Here is a 25,964-nt window from a genome sequence, read left to right on the forward strand (position 1 = left end):
TAGAGTTTACAGGACAGGGTATCTTTTATTAAATTTTCACATAAAAAGAAAAAGGTACACAGGGCACTAATTATAAGTAACACCACAATTAATTGGGCATCATTCCTCTGTAAAGAATAGGCAAGCAATGTATCATTTTAGTAACATTTTTTCCTGATCTTTCACTTTCTGTATCCTCTTTTCCTGATTTCTGATCATTGAAGACATTGCTGAAAATGTTGATAAAATAAAGTTAGAATAGCAACATTTACTCAGGCTTTACATTCTATTATGTTCTTCTTAAAAGGTCAGCTGCCACTATACAATACATACATTCTGAGCTCAAGAAGTTCTTAAAAATTGCAAAGTAGCACATTTTTTAAAAGATTTATGTTACGAAACAGAGCTAAGAGTAAATCTTTTTCAGTTGTTTTAAGTGAGCATGATAATTATTATCATAGAAGTAATACATTCTAACTGTACATACTTTGAACACCTCAGAAAGGTACAGAAGGAAGAAGGTCAGTCTCTGTTTCTGTTCTCTTAATCTGCTGAACTCTCCCTCAGAGGTCATCACTGTAAACAGTCTGGTGAATGTCTTCATGTACACATACACAGGAGTTTTCTTCTTTACACAAATGGAAGTATGTGGTATAAACTGTTCTGGAGCTTGCTTTATTCACTTAACCTTTCCAGTTCAGCTGGGAAGATGTTTTGTTATAACTGCATAGTATTCCATTATATGCATGTACCAACATGTTAGTAAATAAATTTTTAAAAGATGCTTTCTTATTTTCGTTTATAAACAATGCTATAGGAAGTACTTTTGTAAACAGACTATACATTTGTACAATTATTTCCTGTAGAATAAATTGCTCGAAGTGGAATTTCTGGGTCACAGCATATGTGCACTTTAAATTTTGATAAATTCTCTCCAAAATATTTGTTTCATAATATCCAAGAGACTTCCCATACAGACAATGCATCCAATAAAAAGGTCTTTTTATTTTTTAAACAAATATAACATGTCTCCCATTTGGACTATTACATGGCGGCATTATTCAAATAAACTCAGAAATATAAGTCAAAGTGTGACTAAAAATGGGGCCAATAAGATAACGCATCTTCCTTAAAAAACTCACAATAAACTTAAAATCACACATTTTTCTTGATGTTTATATACACAGGGATCTGGGGTTATCATAAGGGATTTGGAATTTTCTTTAGTAACAATTTGTTATAGATTTAGTATATTAAAAATGCGAATCTTGGAATCAGAAATTGCAAGGATCAAGTGTCAGCTCTATTACTCAGCATATGACTTAGAACTTATTGACTGACTACGATCTTATCTCTGTGTCCTCATTTTCAAATGACATAATATTAGTACCCACCTCCCAGTGTCATCATGAGGCTCCCGAAGAAACATAAGTACAGCACTGAGTACAAGGCCCAGCATATAGCAGGTAAGTGCTCAATAAATGCTAATAGCAACTGCTAGTATTAATAAGGTTAAACTTATTTTATAAGGATTTTGTTCTTAGAAAAACATTTATTATCCTTCATCTAGCAACTTATATTCTCTAGAGATAGAAAGATGGAATAAGAGTAACATGTATACTCCAAAATTAATTTCTCTCTGACAAAGGCTCCTAGATTCATGAATTTATATCAGAAAAGTATAAAACATGATAGCCCTCCTAAATCCATGGGAAAATATCCATATCCTCCATATGCATGGAACATCCACATAGAACTGATACCCAAAAAGTTGCCTATCATCTGCAGAGTACAATAGTTTCTCATTCAAATAGCTTTTGTATATTTATAAGTAGTTTATCTTTTTATTTAGTGATTCATTGAGTGGCATAGTCTCTTATAGCCCATGCTAATTTAAATTCTATGTAAGGCTAAATACCGTAATTTTGTTTTCTGGCTCTTGACTGCCATCTTATCCTGGCTAACGTCATACAAATGCTTGTCTAGAGACCTAACAGAAATGAGAAAGATAGTGTGTGGGAAAGTCTCATGTGAAAAACCACTCAAAACATGTGTCCAAGGGCCGGCCCGGTGTCATAGTGGTCAAGTTCTCGCAGTCTGCTTCAGTGGCCCGGGGTTCACAGGTTTGGATCCCGGGTGCAGACTATGCACCACTTATCAAGCCATGCTGTGACAGATGTCCCACATATAAAGTAGAGGAAGATGGGCACGGATGTTAGCCCAGGGCCAATCTTCCTCAGCAAAAAAGAGGAGGATTGTCAACAGATGTTAGCTCAGGGCTAATCTTCCTCACACACAAACAAAAAAAAAACAAAAAAAAACCCAAACAGCAACCACAAAAAAACGTGGGGGCTGGCCTGGTGGCATAGCAGTTAAGTGTGCGTGCTCCACTTCGGTGGCCTGGGGTTTGCAGGTTCGGATCCTGGGCACGTACCAGTGCATCACTTGTCAAGCCATGCTGTGCCGGCGTCCCACATAAAGTAGAGGAAGATAGGCACGGATGTTAGCCCAGGGCCAATCTTCCTCGGCAAAAAAAGAGGAGAATTGGCATCTGATGTTAGCTCAGGGCTGATCTTCCTCACACACACACACACACACACACACAAGTGTCCCACTGCAGATTGGTCAGCAGTATCAGCCCTATTAGATGAACATTTAGAGCAGCTCTACAGTGACCCACCCAAGGTCACCCAATTAATCAGGGGTTAGTCATGGTTAATTAAGACCCTCATATTTTGACTAAGGTTTCTGAATTGCTAATTCAATATCCTTTTCAGTGGGTCTATAGATAGGAGGCTTAACCTGAAGGGAAGGTGAATATTCTTTTGAGCAAGGAAGATCTCTCCAAAAATGTACACTGTACCTTGGTTCTTCATCTGTAAATCTTCTACCAGAGTCTGCAAGCTTTCCAGTCTGTTTTGAAGCTTCCTGCATGTTTTTCCTGTTGTTTCTATTGGCTGAGACTGTGAAGCTATTAGAAAAGTGCTTAGATGTGACATTAAAAGGCTATTCAATATTTCTTTTTAGAAATCTTCCAATTACAGGTTAAACAATATTTCCTTTAAAATAATGGAAACTTTAAAACACTATTTTAAAATAAAGAGGGGTCTTATCTAAATATTGCAATACTAGCTTATCAGATTTTGTTTCAAACCTATCTGCTTTACTATTCCACTATGTAGGATTAAATGGGATGAGTGAGAGGAACGCTTCAAGTTTAATGGTACATTCTGCACTATCAATGACAGCTTTTCATACCAAACCTTAGGGTTTGGAAGAGCAAGATTTAATAGTGATACTGGCAACATTTTTTAATGTGTGTGAGGCCAAGTGTCCCTTTTAGTTGCTGTCACCTCAATGAAGATGGTGTTGTATGACGGGAGAGGGTAGTATGGATGTTGACATGGCCACGTGAACCTAGAATAAATGCGACAGTAGCAAATGTAGAGGGGCTAGAAGCATGTAAGCTATTCTCTAATAAGCATGCTAAGTTTTGTTGACCTCTAAAAAATACTTGATTGACAATCTCAAGATTTTAATTTTGCTCTTAGTCTTTGACTTGCTGTTTAATCTTGAAAATATTTTTTGATGGCTCATTTTCCTATCAAAAAATACCCTTTTGAGAGCCAGCCCTGATGGCCTAGTGGGTAAAGTTTGGCGCACTCCACTTTGACGGCCCGGGTTTGCTTCCCAGTTGTGGAACCACACCACTCGTCTGTCAGTAGCCATGTTGTGGTGGTGGCTCACATAGAAGAACTAGAAGGACTTACCACTAGAATATACAACTATGTAACTGGGACTTTGGGGAGGAAAAAAAAAAAAGAGAGAGGAAGATTGGTAATAGATGTCAGCTCAGGGAAAATCTTTCCCAGCAAAAAAAAAAAAAAACAAAAAAAAAACCCTTTTCATTACAGATATTAGTATTACAGGCAATCATCTAGGAATTATTTTAATTCAAGAGGATAAAAAACAATTTCTCAGAGAGAGATTTTTAACATAAATAATATAAAATATGGGATGTATGATGAGTATCTGACAATAGGAAAAAAAAAAGAAAATGCCATGCTATTATGTAACCACAAATTAATAACAAGGTGACCAGCAGCATTGTTCTACTCCTGCAATAAACACTACTGTAATAGTTAAATAATTTGCTACTCTAAATTTTTAAAAATACTAAAGGATAACTTAGAAACATAAGAGATGAAGGAGGACAAAAATTCAGAAAAAAGACAATAAAAAAGAAAATATACTAAAATCTGTGATTAGGTTCTGATTGTCATATTTTTTTAGGATATAGATACATGTTAGGCATTGAATTCCAAAAGACTAAGAACTGACTTAATGATGCAACCACTTGCCTCGTTTATCCTTTATCAGAGGGAATGATGCCATAGAGCACGGGGGCTGTCTGAGTCACTGTCATATATAATGAAAAACATCTCAAGTTCAATTCAACATATATGTATTTAACGTCCACTGTTTATCAGGCACTTATTCTAAATCAAACCATTTTCCCATCTGTCTTAGCAAATAACAAATGAACTTAAATTTAAAAAACGAGAACATTTCAACAAATTTGTATGATAGATATGTGCACTTACAAAGGCAGAGACTGAAGAGCCAGGATTTTAGAGCATGTAAATAAGAAAGAAAAGTCACTCACACCATTTAAAAGAAGACCCAAAATCTTATAATGGAGAAGAAAGTTCACTATTCATGTCAGAGAAGGAAAGACATAATATTTACATATAATATCTACGTATATTTACTAAGGGGTATGTGTGTGTGTGTGTGTGTGTGTATACAATAGCTATTCTATTTAAATAAGACTCACTTAAGTTACATAGCATCAGTCAGAGCTTGCATATAAGAACACCATGTAAAATCTTATTAATTCTGATAATGGAAAAGAACTTTCAGTTCACCAGAGTAGGAAACCAATTAATCTCATCAGTGATATCAGACCATTCTTACCTTTAACAGAATCAGATGAATGAACAGCTTTGCTGGATCTATATTGTGATGTGGAACCTACTGAATCTTCAACTGAACTAGTTAGGAGTGAGTGAACTGGAGACTTCTTGGGAGAAGAATGGAATGAACGAGAAGCTGAATTTTTCACAGATGGACTTGCTAAAATTTTGCAAGAACAAAATTAAAAGGATATAATTAATTAACAATAGTACATTGCATCTCTTAAAAAGTCAAACTTGAAGGAGAAAATGTTCCCAATGGTGGAGGGAGGGGAAGTTCTGTTAAATATTCAAGGCTTTGGGTTGGAACTGAAAAGGGCCATGCCTTAGAAACAGGATGAACAGGAACAAGACTTGCCCTTGTGGATCCTGAGGTCTAGCTTCAAATCATCTTAATTCCTGACTGGATTAAAGTGCTTTGGGATTGCTGGTGTCCTTAGATGTCTACCAGAAGCAAGCATGAATGCTGTCTGGAGGAAGGTAACCTCATTCTAAGCCTCAAACCATCTGTACAATTTTTCATATATGTCTGTCATACAATAAAAATCAGGCATATGAGGAGACAAAATGACATGGCAGAAAACCAAGAGAAAAAGTACAGATAATAGATATAGACCCACAAAGTCTGGATAATGGAGGCAAGGCTAGCTTAGATTCAAATGGCATTACTCTAAACCCCAAACAGGTTCTTCTTATATAAAGAAAATTGTACCTGGACATATAAAGAATATTGCTAAAAAAAGACACAAAAAACACCAAACCAAAGACAAAAGCAATCTTAAAGCTGCCAAAGGGCAAAAAAGACAGATTATATTTAAATGAGCAACAATTAAATTTAGAGCTGACTTCTTAATAGAAACAATGCAAGCCAGAAAACAATGGAATAATTTCAAAGTGAAGGAAAAATGTCAACCTAGAATTCTATACTCAGCAAAAATATTCTTCAAAAATGAGGATGAAATAAAGATAACTTCAGAAAAATAGAAACTGAGAGAATATGTCACCAGCAGGACTTACATTAAAGGAAACATTAAAGGCATAAGTAAAATGATACCAGATAGAGGGTAAAGTGTTAACTATGTGGCTATAGATAAATGAATAGTAACTAAACAAAACAATGCAAATAATCCACTGTGGTATTTACATTTATAATTAAAATATGTGACAACCATAAGTTGGAAGCATAGTGAATAGAGTCAACATGTTCTAAGGTACTCACAATGTATGAGAAAAGGTAAAAGCACTCATTTATATTAATCTAATAAGGCAAAGATACATGTGTTCTCTTGGGTAATCATTAAAACCACAGTAAAAACATACGAATGAAGTAAATCTGAAGGAATTGTTTAACTTCAAATAAATGCTCTTTTCTTCAAAATATTAGTTCTTAAAAGATTTCTCACAAGTTAAACATTATTTAAAAATTAAGAATTTGTATTTATTTATGAATATTATGTTTTGATTTTAGACCTGATTGACACTCTTCTATAAAAGACAAAAAAATTTGGAAACTTATTTTTCTCCTATCTCTTTTACCTCATTTTCCCTATTTACATTATTACTGTCCAGATTATAGCTAAACTTTTATTGAACAGCCATCATTTTCAGTTTCATTCTTTCCCATTTATTTTGTTCTCTTCCATAGGAAGACTGATTATGTGTCTGTTAGTTTGCCTTTGCCTTCCAAATCTAACATATTCTCTATAATTAATTTCTGTTTCTCTTAGTTTAAAAAATTCTTTTTGTGTAATTTTTTCTGGGGGGTGGGGGTCCATCATGTCCCTGACTATGATTTCAGTCACGCCTATCCTAGTTTTTGATTTCTAAGGCTTTTCCCTGTAATGTTTCAATTTTTCTCTTCCATTTCTAGTCTGAGTTATGCCATTTTGCTTTTCAACAGATTCTGTTATCTTTCAATCTCTTCCCTGACCTCCTTGTTTTATAGAGAGCATTCTCTCAGTCTTTAGAAATCATATGGAGAACCATCTGTCTCTACTCTTCTCCTTTTCTTCTCATCCATTCAATAAGTATTTATTGAGCACTTGCTATGTGCTAGGAAGGTTCTAGGTACCTGAGATATATATATCAGAGAACCAAACAATTAAAGACTTCTGTCCTTGTGCAGCTTTTGTCTAGCAGGGGGTGACACGCAATGAATAACATAAGTAAGTTACATAGTATATTAAAAGATACTAAGCGTAATTTAAAAAAAGAAAAGATAAGGGGGAGTGTGAGAGGGTTACAATTTTTACATAAGGTGGGGAGAGTAAGTCTCCCTGGGAAAGTGACATCTGAGCAAAGGCTTTAAAGGAGGTGAGGGGTTAGCAGTGCAGAGGGAACAGCAGGTGTAAAGGCCCTAATATAGAAGCTGCCTGGCATGTTCAAGGAACAATTCAAGGGTGGATAAAGCAGAGTGAATGAAGACAGAATAGTAGGAAATGAGAGCAGAGGGTTACTGGGGACTTCCAGGCTACTGTAATGACTTTGGCTTTTACTCTCAGGGAAGTGGGGAGCCACTGCAGAGTTTTAAGCAGGCCCCATTTCTGTGGTTTCATTGAAAACTCACCTGCAGATGCGAATGTGAAGCTACTAGATGGATCTTCCAGGTCTCCTGCATGCAGTGTGACTGGCTCTCTGGAAGCATAAGAACAGTCATGCAAACATTCCATTTCACAAACACAGTGCTAAGATTTATGGACAGAAGCAAGCGATGGCTTAAAATATAAACTCAAGATGACAGTCATAACCCTAAATTGCAGAAGTCCTAAAATACCCTGAGAGAGATTCAAAGTTACATTATCTTTATTCATCCAGTGCCCATGAATGTTTTGCAGAATCAAAATGTTACAATATATAATCTTGGTTAGAAAATTCACTTTTGTATAATAATGGCTATAAAACCCAAATATTTCTCTCACAGATTCTAAGAGATACAATCCTAACGACATATTTAAAAATGAAAAAAACAAAGACAAAAAAAACAAACACCTTTCAGCAACTGTAGTTATCACTTTACAAAACTATCAGACTTTGTTAAATCAGTAAGTTGAAATAAACCGCATAGTTCTTTGTGGGTTGGGTACCAGTACAAGGATAACGTGGCAGTAGTTGCTAAGGTGGTTTCCTTCCAAGGGGTTTGCGAGGTCATCACTATTTTTATTGTAATACTAAGATATTATTTGCTTTTTAATTCTCAGGCTCTCACAAGTATAGTGGAGTTTCCCAGAGGCTCTATGATATCTGATATCACAACAGACTAAATGGAGATGCAGATATGAGAATCCAGCTATCTTTTATTAAGCCATGCATTAAATATTAAAACAATACCTTCTCAATGATATTTTTGTTTAAAAAAAAGTTTGTTTTTTTTTTTTTGTGAGGAAGATCAGCCCTGAGCTAACATCCATGCCAATCCTCTTCTTTTTGCTGAGGAAGACCAGCCCTGAGCTAACATCTATTACCAATCCTCCTCCTTTTTTTCCCTTTTTCTCCCCAAAGCCCCGGGAGATAGTTGTATGTCATAGTTGCACATCCTTCTAGTTGCTGTATGTGGGATGCCACCTCAGCATGGCCAGACAAGCAGTGCATCGGTGCACGCCCAGAACCGAACCCGGGCCGCCAGTAGCAGAGCACGTGCACTTAACTGCTAAGCCACGGGGCTGGCCCCAAAACAGTTATTTTTCATAATAAAATGTTATTATGATAATATGTACTTTGTTATTTTTAAATGAATAAATATCAAAATGTTTTAAATTCCAAAAATGTTTAAAATTAAAATTTCTTTTCCGATACTTAAAATAGTGGTAGAAATGACCCATATAAACAAAAGCTCTTTAGGATCCTCAATGATATTTGTGAGTGCAAAGAGGTCATGAGACAAAAAAGTTTGAGAATAGCTATATTAGGAGAAAAGCCCAGGAAAGGAAGGTCATGGCTATACTGTGGATAATCTTCATTATCAGGGCAAAGAGTTTGTTCTTGCTGCAGTAGGCAATGGGGAGCTTTTGAAGGTTTTGGGGAACAGACATAGCCTGAGGTGTACTTAAAGCAGATCAATTTGAAATTGATATGAAGAAGCGACTGGACTGTGCAAGAGACTGGATTTAAAGACATCCACAGGGACCACAGTCGAGGCACCACAACAGTCCATAAGAAAGGTAAACAGGCCTAAAGGAGTGCCGCAGGCTGAATGACGGCTGCCAGATACACCCGCGTGGGAATGCCAAGAACTTGTGAATGTCACCTTATCTGGCAATGGAAACTTTACACATGTCATTAAATCAAGGATCTTGAGATGGGGGAAATTATCCTGGATTATCTGAATGGGCCCTAAATGCCTTTATAAGAGGGAGGCAGGGGGAGATTTCCCACAGAAGAAAGATGATGTGACGATCTCAGCAGAGAGAGAGATTTGAAGATGCTATGGGCTGTGAAAATGGAAGAAGGAGCCCACAAACCAAAGAGTGCAAGGAATAAAGTTCTAGAAGCTGGAAAAAGGTAAGGAAATGGATTAATCCCAAGAGCTTTTGGAGGGAGTGTGGCCCTGCTAACATCTTGACTTTAGCCCAGTGAAACTGACTTAGGACTTCAGGCCTCCAGGACTGTAAGAAAGATAAATTTGTGTTGCTTTAAGCCACTAATTTTGTTACAGCAGCCATAGAAAATTAATATGGGCAGTTCAAGGGGATGCGCAAAGAAGAAAATGGATTTCAGAACTGTTTTAGAGTCAGAATTAATAAGATCTGGTGACTAGAGAAAGGAGACAAGGGAGAAAGAAGAATCAAAGATAATGTTAAGATTTAAGCATAGATGCCCCGGGAAAGCAGTGCTGCCATTTACAGAAATAGAACGAGATGGAGGGGAATGGTTTTGCGGAATGACCATCTTTGTTAAGTTTTGGTCATTATGATCTTTAGGTCATTCTGTTTCATCTCCTGAAATATCCATATGGAGATGTGTAAAAGGGAGCTAGATATTTTGAAGGCTTTATTGGAAATACTTCTTAGGGCATAATGTTGCTCATTAAGTTATAATAACATAGAAAAAGAAAAGTCAATTCTCCACAAAACTTCTGAGAGATGTGGCTCTCAGAATAATTCAAGCACAAATCCACATACCAGAGTTACTCATTTCTTTTTTATTCTGTTCTGGGTATGTAGACTACGTTGATTTAGCTTACATGGCTGCAGAAGTTTCTAGATTAAGAAACATTACCGTAAGATGTTGATTAAAGAATAGGTCCTACAATTACAGTGAAATGTAGTAAAACAGTGGTATTCTTTCTCATTCATTTAAGTATTAGTTAAAAAATGGCCAATTTGCCATAGTATAGAGCATTCAAATGCATTTTTAATTTTGTAGTATGTTTCATACTTTTCAGAGCTTCTATTAAATATTTATCTCTTCTTCTCATTTGAACACAGGAAGGGGCTAGGTCCCATCTCTTCCTCACCATTCTCTCTTCTTCACAAACACATCAGTGATGAAGAAAGCAGATTTTTCTAGTCATGGAAAAACTACCGCAGAGCTTTACTTCTCCCAGGGAAGCAGCCCCTCTGTGCCCCAGGCCTAGGACTGGGCTCCTTCCCAGGTAGCACAGTCCAGGTACACAGGCAGAACACAGGAGTCATCACAAGCTTGAGCTCCGGAGCCAGCCAGACCCGAGTTCAAATCTGACTCCACTGTTTATAAGCTGTACGACCTTGGCAAGTTGCTTAAGCAATGTGAGTCTTCATTTCCAACCTATATATGGGAATAATTATGCCTACACTCATAAAGTCTCGACAAAGGGATAAGTCTAAAACACCCAGAAAATAGTAAAAATAAAAATATGCAGTAGAAAGCTATAGATAGTAACAGGTACAATGGAGGGCTACACAACCAGGTAAGAAAAAAATCAAAACTCACTTCTTTTAGGCTAAGAGAGAGATATATTTAGAAAGATTCAAGTTCATTGTATATTGATCAAGTAGCAGCGATAGGGAGAAAATATTTATAACATTGTCTTAATTCATTCACTAAACAAATATTTGCTAAATGGCTACTATGTGGCAGGCAATATGCTTGGTGCTGAAGAGACAGCAAGGAATAAGCCTCTGTCTAACTGGAATTTAAACAGTAGAATTCATTTTCATATTCTTATGATATAAAAAGGGCTCTGATAGCTCTATTTTTTATACGTTGTGAAAATAGAAAAGATAAAAGTTAAGTGTTTTTTCCAGGTAGCCAGTCAATAAACATGCCTTATGATTGTAAGCAACTTGAGGACAGGGCCCATGTCTGTCTTGCTCACTGTTATATTCGTTTTTTTTTTTTTTTTGAGGAAGATTGGCTCTGAGCTAACATCTGTTGACAGTCTTTCTGTTTTTTTTCCTTTTTTCTCCCCAAAGCCCCAGTAGATAGTTGTACATCCTTCTAGTTGCTCTATGTGGGGCGCCGCCTCAGCATGGCTTGATGAGCTGTGTGTAGGTCCACGCTCAAGATCCAAACCGCAAACCCCGGGCCGCCAAAGTGGAGTGCACTGACTTAACTGCTACACCACCGGGCCAGGCCTCACTGTTACATTCTAAGGGCCTACCATACAGTGTGGCACACCACGGGCAGTTAACGATCTTCTGAATTAATGAATGAACAGTAGGAAAGGGGACACTCTGAAAGTCAGGGGCTGGTAAGATCATTTCTTACCTGCTAAAAGTTTCACTTGACTTGCTGCCTTCCGTGGAGTCCCTTAATGAGTTGTTGCTTCTGTTGGTAGAGGGATAGAAGAAATTAAAGACTATGCAACTCATTTAAACTTAGTGACAAAACAAAACTGTTCCTCTGAAAATTGCTTTTAGACAAACAGATTCAAAAGAGTGAGACTCGGGCACTGGCTCTTCCAGGTGGAGGAAACAGTACGGAAGAAAGCTTGAAGACAAAAAGAAATGAACTCCTGGGAATCACGAGTGGTCTGTTCTGACTAGAGCATAATATAGGAGTAAAGCAAGCTGGTGACAAGTTAGGGAGAGTCTTCAGTGTCAGACTGAGGGACCAGGTACTTAAATGCAGCAGACAGCGAGGAGCTACTGAAGATCTACAAGCAGTGGCCTCTGCATCTCAAATGAATAACAAATTAATATTAGTCTTTTTTCTTTTTTGGTTAAAGTCAGTTCTCAGAAGTTGTCTTTGTATAGGGGTTATGGATTTCATTTCATTATGCTCTTTTTATGATTTCATTAAAAAATTCAGCTACTCGATTATTGATGAAAATAGAATTGTTTTCAGGGAGATTCTTATAATCCTATATTGAGGTTGTTCTAATTTCCTCCCAGACCACCTTTCTTTCAAAAGTTATGTAAGCCACTATAAATATGTGTAAATGTAGAAAAAGTCTTCCATTTTTGGTACGGCATACCATATATAAATATCTTCATTTGGGTAAACAGCACCAAAATTTAAAATAAGCACCAAAAAAATGCCTATTAAGTTGATTTCTAGAAAGCAAATTACTTTAGTACGTCACTGAGACACTTTTTAGTTTCAATTAAATAATGCAACAGCTTTCCTTCAATGAACCCAAAATGCCCATCAAGTCTGTCCAAACAGACTTCCCAAACTACCTGGTCACGTACAAAATTGTTGGACAATTAATCAGATTCAGAATCTCAGATTCCTCTTACCTATGGCATATCTCTAATCTCAGGCTTAATTCAGTAACGCAATCTCTTACTCTATCATCTCGGTATAGATAAATATAACTCTCAGTGAATTATACAAAGGACAATTTCCAGATTCCACGTATTTTTAGAATAATCAATTGCTCACGAGTATTTAACTCTTCTTTAAGGCACAACAGTAGATTTTAGGCCTCCAAGCAAATTTTGCAAAGGGCTACCCCTGGAGTTTATCAACTCAGAAATGCTTTCATTCCATGGACTCTTAAGAGCTTTAGGCTGAGTTTGGCTTTGGTGACAAGGTCACTTGTAGGATGACAGCAAGTTAACATAAACTCTTTAAAGGCAAGGACCAAATATATTCATGTTCAGTACAGCCCAATATAGTTCAAGCCCATCATTAGTGGCTACAGTCATGGTAATCTTGTGGAATGATTAGTCCCGGGAACAGGGGCTTTAACTTTACTTCTGGCTTTCCCTCTTTGCTTCATAGGAGGCGGCAACTTAATCTGTGCCTAAATTTACTCATCTGTCAAGTGATAATACTTAATAATACTGCCCTGGATTAGATGGCATATTATAGGGTTATGACAAGAATGAAAGTGCTCTGCACATGTAAGTATTTTTTGATAGAGGGGCCAATGAAATGTTTCTGATGTGATTCTGAGGATACAATGTTATGCTGGTAACTGGGCAGTTACGAATATTTTACAATGACTATTAATAATATTATTAATAAAAGTTAAATAAATCCAGGTAATATTTTGCTACCTTAATATATACTAATTGAACATCTTAAGAAACTGGAGATTGTTTATATATAAGTATTATTTCAGAAATTATTACTTTTAGATATTTGCCATATAACCAGAAAACGAATATTATAACAATAGGTTGTTATAATACTAACAACTAGTATACAACCAGCATTATAATACTAAAAATAAAACATATTAAAATGCTTTAAATTAATCTAATAACACAATAAAATTTTAAAACACTATTTGAAAAGAATATGAGAATCTCATTGATTTCTGCAGGTATGTACAGGGAAGGGCTGGTGAACTGGCCTTTCCTATTAGCTTACACTTGGAGAGTTATGTAGCAGTTCTCAGGGTTCTAGTTTCAGCTCCAATATCGAACTGTGTTGGCTGTAGGCAAGTCAATCTTTTGAAACTCGTGTTTTTCTCATTTGTAAAATAGGATAAATAAATCCTGCCCTGTCTTATCTCAAACAGTTGTTGTGGTAATCCAATAAGATTATGAGGTGAAGTTATAAATTACTATATGAATGCAACTTTGGGTAATGCTTTGCCCTAACTACTTTCTGAATAGAATAACTGTATTATTTTCTCTTGATGTCAAGTTGTTTTGCTTTTGCTTAACTCCTCCACTTTCTTATTGTTTTCCCTGATAACATCAGATACTCTTCAAAGGTATTTAAACCTCAACCTCTCAGAGTAACACACAGACAACTTAATGGCAAGCCACTGATAAGAGAAGCTTTCCCATTCTGAAGTATACTCAGTCTTACACAGCCACATAGGAAACCCCCAGAGACGGTGTGCTCCCATCTTCCTCGGGCTTGCCCAGAGGCACAGCTGGCTCCTCGTTGATCACACTTCTCAACTCGTGGAGAAGCTGTTTGAGGTCCCTTGTCGGATCTTCCTTCAGTGTGTTAGGTTTCATAGATTGCTGAATTAAAATAATTTACAAAATAAAGTCACTTTGTTTTTTCAGATTTAAATGCTATTTCCTATTATAAAATTAATTCAACTGGTAAATAGAAACTACGGAAGAGAAAGAAGAGGAAAACAAAATCACCTGTAATCTTACTACTGAGGAATAATCAATAATAACCAATCAATAACCAACATAGTGCCATATCTAATTTATAAATGTGTGTATACTTATTTATACATCTATGCATACATATTCATAAATTAGAGTATACACACACAGGATCAAACTATACATATCTATTTTTAAAACTTTTTGTATTTTTTAATTTTAACAACGTAGAATGAACACTGTACTATGTCATTAAATATTTACAACTACATCCAGGCAAAATAATTTCAATATTTTGTTTAGGGCTGAACTAATTTTATAAAGCTATAGAACTTTAGAAGTAAGGAACTCTTTAGAGATGAGTTAATCTACTCCCTACATTTTACCGATGAGGAAAGAGACATTCAATATTTTCAAACTGTTAGTTGGTATTTGAGAATAACATAAAAAGATTTTCAGATATATAGTATCATTTGATGAATATATTTGTAATATCATAAGAAGTACAGACGTTCCCAATAGGCACCTCAAAAGTGAAAACCAAATGACAGTCAGAAGTTGCTCTGGTGAGCAGGTGGACTTAGTTGGAGAACGTTCATGGCTATATAGTCATCAAGCATCATCGGCTATTTTAGCTGGTCTGTTGCCAAATAGATTGGTTGCTGAGGGATGAACACTACAAAATTTTTGTTCTTTAGGCTTTATTTTTCTAGGGTCCAGGCCAACAAAGTGTTGATGTTACTGGTATAACCCTCGCATTCCCCTCCCCTTCCTAACCCCATGACAAACCACACATGATATCCAGCTGAAGATGTCAAGAGTTCTGACTAACTGAATGTGTACTAAGTACGGTCTTTTCAGTTTATTGATGGTCATCTTACCTGGAAACTGCTGTGAGTTCAGAGTTTCATAAATTAGACACCATTAAATTATTAAATGACTCAATTTAAAATATGTAAAGACGTGAATCACTTTTTAATAGATTTTATTTTTTAGAGCAGTTTTAGGTTCATAGCAAAATTGCGTGGAAGGTACATAGATTTCCCATAAACCCCCTGATCCCACACATGCTGAACCAGCTTCTTAATCATGAATAAAAGCATTTGTCTCTAAGTAGATGATCCAATTTTACCAAACACTGGTTTCTGCTCTTGTCCTAGCCCTGGTGGACATATATCTTGATGTGGAATAAAACTTCAAAAACTTTATCAAGAAAACCTTACCCTATCACAATCTTCAGTCACTTTAGTTCTAACCTTGAAATCTCAATGTACCACCCAGACCTTCATATCTTCTGCCTACAAGAAAGTTTATTTAATAAGTTTTGGCAATTATTAAAAATTTTAAGCCCTTGACATTTATTATAAATGATCAGTATAATAACCTATAAACATATAAACATGCTTTTTTTCCCCCATGGGATCACGGCACTCAGGTTCTTTGAGAGTGACTGGTGCTTTGTAAGACATAAAAGTTTAAAAAGCATTCAATTCTAACATTCATTTAGCAATTAATCATAATCAGCCCTATGAATTCTCTTATTGTGACTTCGCCCTAACTTTTGAAATGTGTGTTGCTTCTCCAATTAAAATGTAAGCTCCATAGAGGCAAGGACTTGGTTTGATCATCACTGTCTCTATATACTCCACTAAAAATAACCCATACTTTGCTTGTGTATAAAATCACAAAACTATCAAGGTTGGAGGGGTCTTGAAGATCATTTGGTTCTCATCCAATCTCCAGTCAGATGTGATGATGAATTTTCTCTGTGGCATCCCAGCAATACACTATGTGGCCTTTGCTTGATCACCAAAAACCAAGGAAGGCAGTTTAATTTTTATATAGCTTTAATCCTTTGAAAGAAAGGCTTATTAAACTGAATCTCCTCCAGACAACTTCCATCCCTGGTTATTGTTTTACCTCCTAGGGTCATAGGGCACAAGTCTAACATGATAACTGTTTAGAAATGGATACTTATTTTATCACTCCAAGCTTTCCCTCCCCCACCCTCCACTTTCTAACACACACTCCAGGCTAAATAATCTCAATTCATCTGTTCTTCTCATATGGCGTGGGCTCACAACTTCTTATCAGTCTAGTTGTGTTTCTTTTGACAGACTCTGGTTAATCAATGATTTTCTTAAACTCTCATGCCCAAAAAATGAAATAGAGAACTCAGGGAGAGTCTGACCAGAGCAGAGTGGAGAAGACCTGTCCCTTTCCTGGATCTGGATGCTATCCTTAAAACCTTTTTTGGCTGCCAAATACTACTGCTGACTCAGACTGAGCAGGCAGTCAAGTGAGGCTCCCCAGGTCTTTTCCACATGTTATTGGTAAGCCACATCTTCCATGTCCTATACCTTTGTATTTTTGTGTATTTAGTACCAAGTTCAAGATTACATTTATTCCAATCAAACTTTCTCTTCATAGACTTGGCTCATTGTTCCAGACTGTCAAGATCAATGAATAGAGGCACGATTATCTAGTGCTTGTCATGTACCAGGCACTCTATAAATGATCTCATTTAAACTTTAATCTTCAAACCAGCCAATAAGGTAGAAATCATCACCTCCATTTTAGAAATGAGAAAACTGAGGCACAGAGAGGTTAAATAACTTGCTAAAAATTACACAAGGGGTAAATGGCAAAGCGAGGATAAACAGTGTCATCTGTCTGAATTCAAAGCCCACGATCTTTCCACTGTGGTACATTGCTTGATTACCACCGGATATATTCATTAGGAAACACAATCAGTGTGTTATGAGATGTCCAAATTTAGGATCTCAAAATCACAAAATTGCAGAATATAGGTGAGAATTAAATAATATAGTGGAATACCTTACCTCAACACACTTATAGTCTGGTTATTACTGAAAGTAATTCGCAAATCACATGAGGGCAATTATCCCAAACTCAGAAGCATTAAACAAAGATTGATTTATAAGTCAAATGTACCTGGGGAATCTTTAAAACTACTGAAGAGACATTAATACAAATGCCAACACCATTTCCTAACCCATTCCTGAGGTGATAGGGAGTGGAGAGGCAGTGTGGAACAGTGGAAAAGACCACAGGCTCTTCAATCATGGCCTCTACCATTCTTCAGCTACGTGATCCAGGGCAAGTTACCCCTCACACACCAACAAACTTTGCAGGGCACCTACTATGTGCCAGACATTCTGTTAGAAACGAAAGTAAAACGACAAATAAAACTGGGCCCTGCCTGAAGAGACCATGACCATTGTCGGGGGAAGAGGGAGAATCTCCCTCTGTCCTTTCCCTTAAGGTTCTTCTGGCTGGCCAAATAATCAACAAGACAGGTTAGCAGGAGAAAATAATACCAAGTTTAATAACATGCATACATGGGAGAAAGCAGGGACACTGTGTTTCTCAACACAATAGCAGAAACTCTCGTCTTAAATATCATTTTCAGCCAATGATAAAGGAGGATTTTGGGGGTGGGGGGAGTCAGTTACAGGAGATTACCACTAAAGCACAGTAAACAAGAGTAAGGTTTATTATGCAGCCCCAAGGCCTCACCTTCCACATTGATAAGTCACTAGAAATGAGCTCATCCCCCCTTTTCCCAATACAGAGAGGGAGATACCTTTACAAATGGAGACTTCCCTTGTAAATGATTGTCTGACAACTCCTCGCAGGGCCATCCAAAGAATGTGGCCAGAGAGACAGAACTCCCGATAAGATGGGCTTGTTGGTGCCTTTTCTATTGTAACCTCTATCCTAAATTATCTTTTATAGCAGTCATGATAATAACTCCTTCCTAAAACAGATCTTTTGTTTTAAATTCTTTAGGCAGTTTGGGAGGGGAAACTCAAATATTTTTCCTCAGTTCTCTGAGTCCTTATTGCCCTCAGCTCGAAATAATCCGCATACCAGAGTGGTGCTTCCTGGGGTAGCTTGCCCTGAGCACCATCACCATACAGATTAATATGGGAGGCAAATGCATAAACATAATTTCACTATAATAAGTGAAATGCTTCTTTTAATCTCCATTTCCTCATCTGTGAAGACGAGGAAAATAACTCTTACTTTACAAGGATGGTATAAGAAATGAGAAGTACTTAGTGTGCATAGTAAGTATTCAAGAAAGGATGGCTTCCACTTTCCTCTCTCCTTAGTATAAAAACATAAAGTATTTTAAATGCTTCATATTTACTGATCTAGAATCATCAGAAAGGTACTACAATTTAAGGTCCAATGTGTCAGTGCCAGGGCAAAGCCAGGAATACAAAGTTATCAGGGTTAACTGTGCATTCTAGCTACTACGCTCCTCTTATAAGTAGAGACGTTGTCTTCCTTTTTCCTTTTTCTTTCTTTTTATTTATGTTTCAGGGAAAAAATTACATGGACACAGTAAGAAACTTATCTCCTCTTTGTTTCCAAATAGTTTTTTGAACAACTTCTTGCAAGCGAGGAATATGTTCAACATCTTACCTTTTTCTCTGGAACTCTGCTCTACAGGGAGGAAAGCACTTTAGTGTTTTTACTCAATTCCTTCAACACTGCCATTCAAATAAAGATCCTATGGTGGCTCTGGAACTGAACCTACCGTGAGCCTGGAAGAAGATAATTCTTTCTCTCTTTAGTTTTCCCAGTAAGATACGTATAAGTGAGCCATGTGAGGAAATATTAGCAACAGGATAAAAAGGGATTCAGTAACGGGCAAAATTTTCTAGAAGCTCTAATTAAATCTCAGAAAATTAAATATTTACACTATAAGAAAAATAAATAGCCAATAGCATAAATATCTAGGAACAAAAGTGCAGAGCTTGAAAATTACATCTCAGTGACTTTCATAATTACCACCACTTAAAGAAAGTATTTCTTTGCTATAACTATGTGTTTAAATTATTAGTTTTATTATTTAAAAAGTATAATTACTTTTCTATGCAAACTACATTATTATTTTTAACTACAGGAAAGGTGAACTTGACATAATTGTAACAAATGTTAAACCATTTAATAAACGAATATTTGTTGAGCCATATATATACATATCTCCTGCTTTATGTAAATAATTTTGGTACATGCTGAGGGATAGGAACTATCTTCAGACACCACATGCATTTAGTTCAAACCAAGTAATCTGAAGGCTTTGCAAAGGTCCCCTAAAGGTTGTGGAATCAAAGCAGAAATGTAATATACCTGTAGACACAGTTCTCATTTATCAATAAATTTTAGAGAATTTAGTTCCATCGGAGTATCTTGTGGAGAAAAACCTCCAAGAAATACTAAATGTAAAAAAACAAAGTCGCAAAGCAATATGTATAGTATGACTCCATTTACTTAAAAATGTCTGTGTACATATTTAACTGCTTTTACACTGAGGATTTGTTTATATACTACTACTATCCCAAAATTATAGGAGAGTGGTTACTTCTCAGGGGATGGGATGAGGAGGGGCACAGAGGAAAGTTAACTAGTAATGTTCTAGTTGTTGGGCTGGCAATATGTTCAACTATGTTCACTGTTATTTTAAACAATCAAATAAATAAAGCTGTGTAGGGATCAGTAACAACAGTGTTTCATACACCAAGGATTATAACTAATCCAATTCTATGCACCAATTCTGTGCAAGTTTAGTGTGTGGATCAAAAGTTTTCCTTAACAGAAACATAGAAGAGCACAGAGAAAGAACACGTAAATTATCTGGGAACACTTGAGCAGCATGGTATATATCTAGCATGGGATTAGAGTCAAACAGACTTGGGTACTAATCCTGCCTCCTCTATGGCCTCTCCCAGGATCCTGGGCAATGTTACCTCTCTGAGTGCCCCAGTTTCCTCATTTTGAAAATGGAGACAATACAATCTATCTTGCTGGATTACTGTGATTAGAAATAATGTATACAGAGCAAATGACCTATAGTCAGTATTAAATCAATAAGAGCTATTTTTTAAATCAAGACAGAATCCATTTTGATGAAAAATAAATACAATTTTAAATTCCCAACCTGATAAATCAAAAAAGAATTCTTATAGAGAACAAGACCTCAAATGAAATTATACCATGCAACAGCATATTTCTGAAGAATTAATTGCCCATTTATATTTTATAGACAACAAATTAATTCTTGAAGGGTCATTATTAAAAAAAATTTTTTTTCTGAATTATATATATGTTTTCTGATTATAAAGGCATTACATTTCAAAAATTTTTGAAATACATGATTAAGAAAATCCCACATGCCAGAAGATAAACACTGTTAACATTTTGATGTATTTCTTTGTCTTTTTGCAATGTATAAATTTATAGAATGAGCTGAGAGGTCTGTTGCAGGCTTGGAAGGCTTCAGGGAAGAGGGGTGTAAGTCGCTTTCCCTTTTTGCCTTACTCCTTCCTCACTTGTACGGTGCTGCTTTGGACCCCTCCAAGGTTGACGACAGAGGGAAGTAGAGGGAAGCAGAGTGTGCAGGTGAGGCCCCACTTGAGAGGTCCCTGGGGTGGTGTGTGGGGACTTCAGAAGCAGGTGAGCTGGTTTATGAGCCCCCTGCTGAGCTCCGTAGCAGTTTATACCTTCGTGGATGTCATGTTGGTTCTCTAGCTTGTTCCCTTGGTTGGAGTCCCTTTTAAGATGACCCTTTTCCTCTAGGGCCTGTATTTGGTCCATGGGAAGTATATGCCTTCCTTTGCCCTCCACTGGGGGCAAAGAGGACCAAGCAGTCCTCTTTTCTACTTTGCCAGTTACAGAGAGGCTGTTGACTATAGATCTCTCAAGAGGAGTCACAAATCAAATCCCAAGGGGCATCTGTCAAGCTCTGGAAGAGTACCCCTGAAACTCCATCTTTCACTTGGGTGGAGGAGGGTAGGAGAACCATAGCATACTGACAAGTCTCTCCCAAATACTTCCCTCTATGGGCCTCTTTAATTCGCAACCTTTCTTCTTTCAAAACCTTGAACTGATGATAAGCCAAGAGCAGTAAAACTAGTTTCACAATCTTTTAGCTAGTGCTACATAGGTGGTCTAGTACCTTGCTTTAGGATGTCTATGTCTTGTTCCTGGCTTTGGGGCCTCAGGTAAAACTGAGAGACAGGCCATCTGCATATGGATATACTTTGTCATCATATTTTTAGTCATCTGATATAACATGAGCATTTTCCCACTAAACATTAGTTAAAAACATAACTGTTAATGGATGCATTGATGTTTCATAATTGTTAACCAGTGCCCTATTGTCAGATAGTTGTATTATTTCCATCTTTTGCAATGATAAATAATGCTTCAATGAATATCTTCATACATTTACCATTGTGCCTTTCTCTACTTATTTTCTCAAGATCATTTTCCAGAGATGATATTACTGAATCAAAGGGCATTTTTAGGACTTCTGATAACTATTTTCTAGAAAAGTCATAACAGTCCAATCCAGTATGCAAGGAGCTTGGAAGTCATTATTTCTGTCCTCGCAACAAGAAAAAAGCTGAACAAACTGATAATCAACAACTCTTCTTAGATCCATCAGAGAATTGAGGTCACAGGGCACACTGCTGCCCTCAAAACTAGAAAATATACAGAATTACAGCTTACTGGAGTAGAAGTCCAGGAACCTTCCACTGAAGTCAGTAATGGGTGGAAAAACTTTAATTGACGATTTGTTAGAGGCTCAGTGTGGACAAGCTTAAGAGTTAAAAACTCCAGGTTGGGACGTGACATCAGCAACATGGTGGAGTGAGTCGTTCCCTTTGTCTCTCCCCGATCGAACTACAACTAAACGGACAGTCATTGTTCAGCAGAGGATACCCACATAGCACATCAGGATGCCTGAGAGACCCATGCAGCTATACAACTGAAGGTGGATGGACTACCCCTGGGGAGGTGGTGGAGATAGGTGAGCACTCTCCAGTCCCCAGGCAGCCCGGTACACGTGTGTGACCGCTCTCCTGGCTGGAGAGTTCATAGCACTGCTGTGGCCCCAAGGGTGGGAGCACACCTCAGCGTGACTGTGGAAACGGTGACCGCAGCCCTGAACCCCTGTGTGATCATTTCCCTTCTCGGTGGGAGAGCCTACAGGGCCGCATGGTCCACAAGGAGTGGTTCACGGTTGGACCCAGTGGGGAGGCCCCATGCACCAGGCACAATGGCTGGTGTTACCTAGGAGCAGATGGTGGCAGAGCTGCATGTCGAGGGGAAGGAGCTCCTGGCTGCCTTGAATGCACATAGTACTGCTGTGGCCCTGAAGGAGGGCGTACATCTCGGCAGGACTGTGGGAGCAGGCAACAGCAGCACTGAGCCCCCCAAGTGATTGCTCTCTGGACCAGGGAGCCCACAGTCCCATTGTGGTCCCAGGGAGTGGCTCTGGCTCGGACCCAGTAGGGAGGCCCCGCGCACCAAGCACAACAGCTGGTGCAACCTAGGAGCAGATGGTGGTGGATCTGTGGCCCAGGCAAACAAGCTCCTGGCTGCCACAAACGCTCATAGTACCGCTGCGGCCCCGAAATGGGGAGCACAACTTGGTGGGACTATGGGAGCAGGCGGCAGCAGCCTTGAGCCCCCGTATAATCGCTCTCTTGTCCAGTGGGAGAGCCTATAGTCCCACCACAGTCCCAGGGAGTGGCTCTGGCTTGGACCCAGTAGGGAGGCCCCACCCACCAAGCACAACAGCTGGTGCGACCTAGGAGCAGACCATGGCGGAGCTATGTGCCCAGGCGAATGAGCTCGTGGCTACTGTGAATGCCCATAGTACCGTGAATGCCGATAGTACCACTGTGGCTCCGAAGGGGGGAGCACAACTGGGTGGGACTATGGGAGCAGGTGGCAGCAGCCCTGAAGCCCTGCGTGGTTGCTTTCCCATTTGGTGGGAGAGCCCACAGGGCAGCTACAGTCCCAAGGAGTGGCCCAGGCTCAGATATGCACAGCTGTCAGGGATTGTGGCAGGCTCAGGTTACACAACTCCTGCCCCGCTACCCGTGGTGTTAGGTGGAAACTGTGACCAGATACTATGACTATGTGACAGCACAAATCCACTCCATCAACCAGAATGAAGAAATATATTAATACTCCAGACCAGAAGGAAAAACACAAACACCTAGAAATCAATCTTGAAGGCAAAGAAATCTTCCATCTAAATGACAGAGAATTCAAAACAGCTATCATAAAAAAACTCAACGAGTTACAAGAGAACTCAGAAAGATAGTTCAATGAAATCAGGAACAAAATTAATGAACAGAGGGAATTCTTCACAAAAGAGATTGAAACTATAAAGAAAAACCAATCAGAAATGCTGGAGATGAAAAACACAATGGATGAGATAAAGAATAATCTGGAGTCCTTAAATAACAGAGAAGATATTATGGAGGATAGAATTAGTAATCTAGAGGATAGGAATACAGAAATGCTTCAGATGGAGGAGGAGCGAGAACTAGGACTAAAAAGAAACGAAGAAATTCTCTGAGAAATATCTGACTCAATTAGGAAATGCAACATAAGGATTACAGGTATTCCAGAGGGAGAAGTGAGAGAGAAAGGAGCAGAGAGCTTGTTCAAAGAAATAATAGCTGAGAACTTCCCAAACATGGAGAAGGAGGTGGAATTACATATAAACGAAGCCAATAGAACTCCTAATTACATCCATGTAAAAAGATCTTCTCCAAGGCATATATTAGTAAAGCTGGAAAAAGTCAATGACAAGGAAAAAATATTAAGGGCAGCAAGGCAGAAGAAAATAACCTACAAAGAAACCCCTATCGAGCTTTGAGTGAATTTCTCAGCAGAAACTTTACAGCCTAGCAGAGAGTGGAGTGATATATTCAAAATTCTGAAAGACAAAAATTTTCAGCCAAGAATACTCTATCCAGTGAAAATAACCTTCAGATATTATGGAAAAATAAAAACTTTCCCAGATAAACAAAAGCTGAGGGAGTTCATCGCCACAAGACCCCACCTACAAGATATGATCAAGAAGGCCCTCATACCCAATAAAAAAAGAAGAAAGTGTTTACAAAGCCTTGAGCAAGGAGATAAATAGGCAGACAAAATCAGAAAATTGCAATTCTCTATCAGAACACATCAGAAAACATTTAATTATAACTCTAAAGATAAAGGGAAGGAAAATATCAACAATAAATATAATAACTTCATTTTAACCACAAACTCACAACACAAAATGGAATAAGTTGTGACAACAACAACTTAGAAGGGGAAGAGGAAAGGGACAGAACCTGCTTAGACTAAGGGAATAAGAGGCCATCAGAAAACAGACTATCCCACCTATGAGATCTTTTATACAAATCTCATGGTAACCATTAAACAAAAAATCAGAACAGAGAGATAAATGATAAATAAAGACAAAACTGGGGCTGGCCTGGTGGCTTAGCGGTTAAGTGTGTGCGCTCCGCTACTGGCGGCCCAGGGTCGGATCCCGGGCGCGCACCGAGGCACTGCTTCTCCGGCCATGCTAAGGCTGCGTCCCACATACAGCAACTAGAAGGATGTGCAACTATGACATTCAACTATCTACTGGGGCTTTGGGGGAAAAAAAAAAGGAGGAGGATTGGCAATAGATCTTAGCTCAGAGCTGGTCTTCCTCAGCAAAAAAGAAAAGGATTAGCATGGATGTTAGCTCAGGGCTGATCTTCCTCACAAAAAAAAAAAACAAAAAAAGATAAAACTGAGAAAACCATCAAAGAGAGCCACCAAATTGAATTGGCAGTCTGAAATACACGAGACAAGAAGCAAGGGAAATACAGAACAACTGGAAAACAAGTGATAAAATGGCAGCATTAAGCCCTCATATATCAATAATCATTCTAAATGTAAATGAATTGAATTCCTCAATCAAAAGAAAAAAATGGCTGGATGGATTAAAAAACAAGACCCTATAATATACTGCCTCCAGGAAACACATCTCAGCTCTAAAGACAAACAAAGACTTAGAGTGAAAGGATGGAAGATGATACTCCAAACTAATGGCGAACAAAAGAAAGCAAGTGTACCATACTTATATCAGACAAAGTAGACTTCAAGATAAAAAAGACAATGAGAGACAAAACGGGGCAGTATATAATGATAAAAGGGACACTCCACCAAGAGAACATAACACTTATAAATATATATGCACCTAACACAGTAGCACCAAAGTAGATAAAGCAACTATTAATTGACCTAAAAGGAGATATTAACTGAAACACAATAATAGTAGGGGACCTTAAACCTCACTTTCATCAATGGATAGATCAACCAGACAGAAAGTCAACAAAGAAATAGTGGAACTTAACAAAAAACTAGACCAGATGAACTTAATAGATATACATAGAACACTCCATTCAAAATCAGCAGAATACACATTCTTCCCAAGTGCACATGGAACATTCTCAAAGATAGACTATATGTTGGGAAACAAGGCAGGCCTCAATAAATTTAAGAAGACTGAAATCATATCTAGCACCTTTTCTGACCATAATGCTATGAAACTAGAACTCAACTATATGAGAAAAGCTGGGAAAGTGACAAACATGTGGAGACTAAACAAAATGCTACTGAACAACCAATGGATGGTTGAAGAAATTAAAGGAGAAATCAAAGAATATCTGGAGACAAATGAAAACGA

At 37.8% G+C, this 25,964-nt stretch overlaps 1 protein-coding gene across 8 annotated transcripts in view; it reads right to left on the minus strand.

The window, feature by feature from the left end:
• CCDC158 (coiled-coil domain containing 158) overlaps positions 1 to 25,964 on the minus strand; it is a 106,758-nt gene continuing 80,794 nt past the window's right edge. For 6 of the 8 annotated variants that reach the window (XM_058547295.1, XM_058547296.1, XM_058547299.1 and 3 more), the window contains 6 exons: positions 14,142 to 14,302; positions 11,640 to 11,699; positions 7,522 to 7,589; positions 4,957 to 5,115; positions 2,843 to 2,942; positions 1 to 209 (listed from right to left, as the gene is read on the minus strand). In XM_058547295.1, the coding sequence (XP_058403278.1) occupies positions 89 to 209; positions 2,843 to 2,942; positions 4,957 to 5,115; positions 7,522 to 7,589; positions 11,640 to 11,699; positions 14,142 to 14,302 (669 nt within the window). In that variant the 3' untranslated portion in view covers positions 1 to 88. Of the gene's footprint in view, positions 210 to 2,842; positions 2,951 to 4,956; positions 5,116 to 7,521; positions 7,590 to 10,077; positions 10,698 to 11,639; positions 11,700 to 14,141; positions 14,303 to 25,964 lie in introns of those variants that run through there. The other 2 variants (XM_058547298.1, XM_058547300.1) reach the window with 2 other exon arrangements.

This window comes from Diceros bicornis, chromosome 8, assembly GCF_020826845.1.
Source record: "Diceros bicornis minor isolate mBicDic1 chromosome 8, mDicBic1.mat.cur, whole genome shotgun sequence".
In the NCBI taxonomy this organism is placed as follows: Eukaryota; Metazoa; Chordata; class Mammalia; order Perissodactyla; family Rhinocerotidae; genus Diceros; species Diceros bicornis.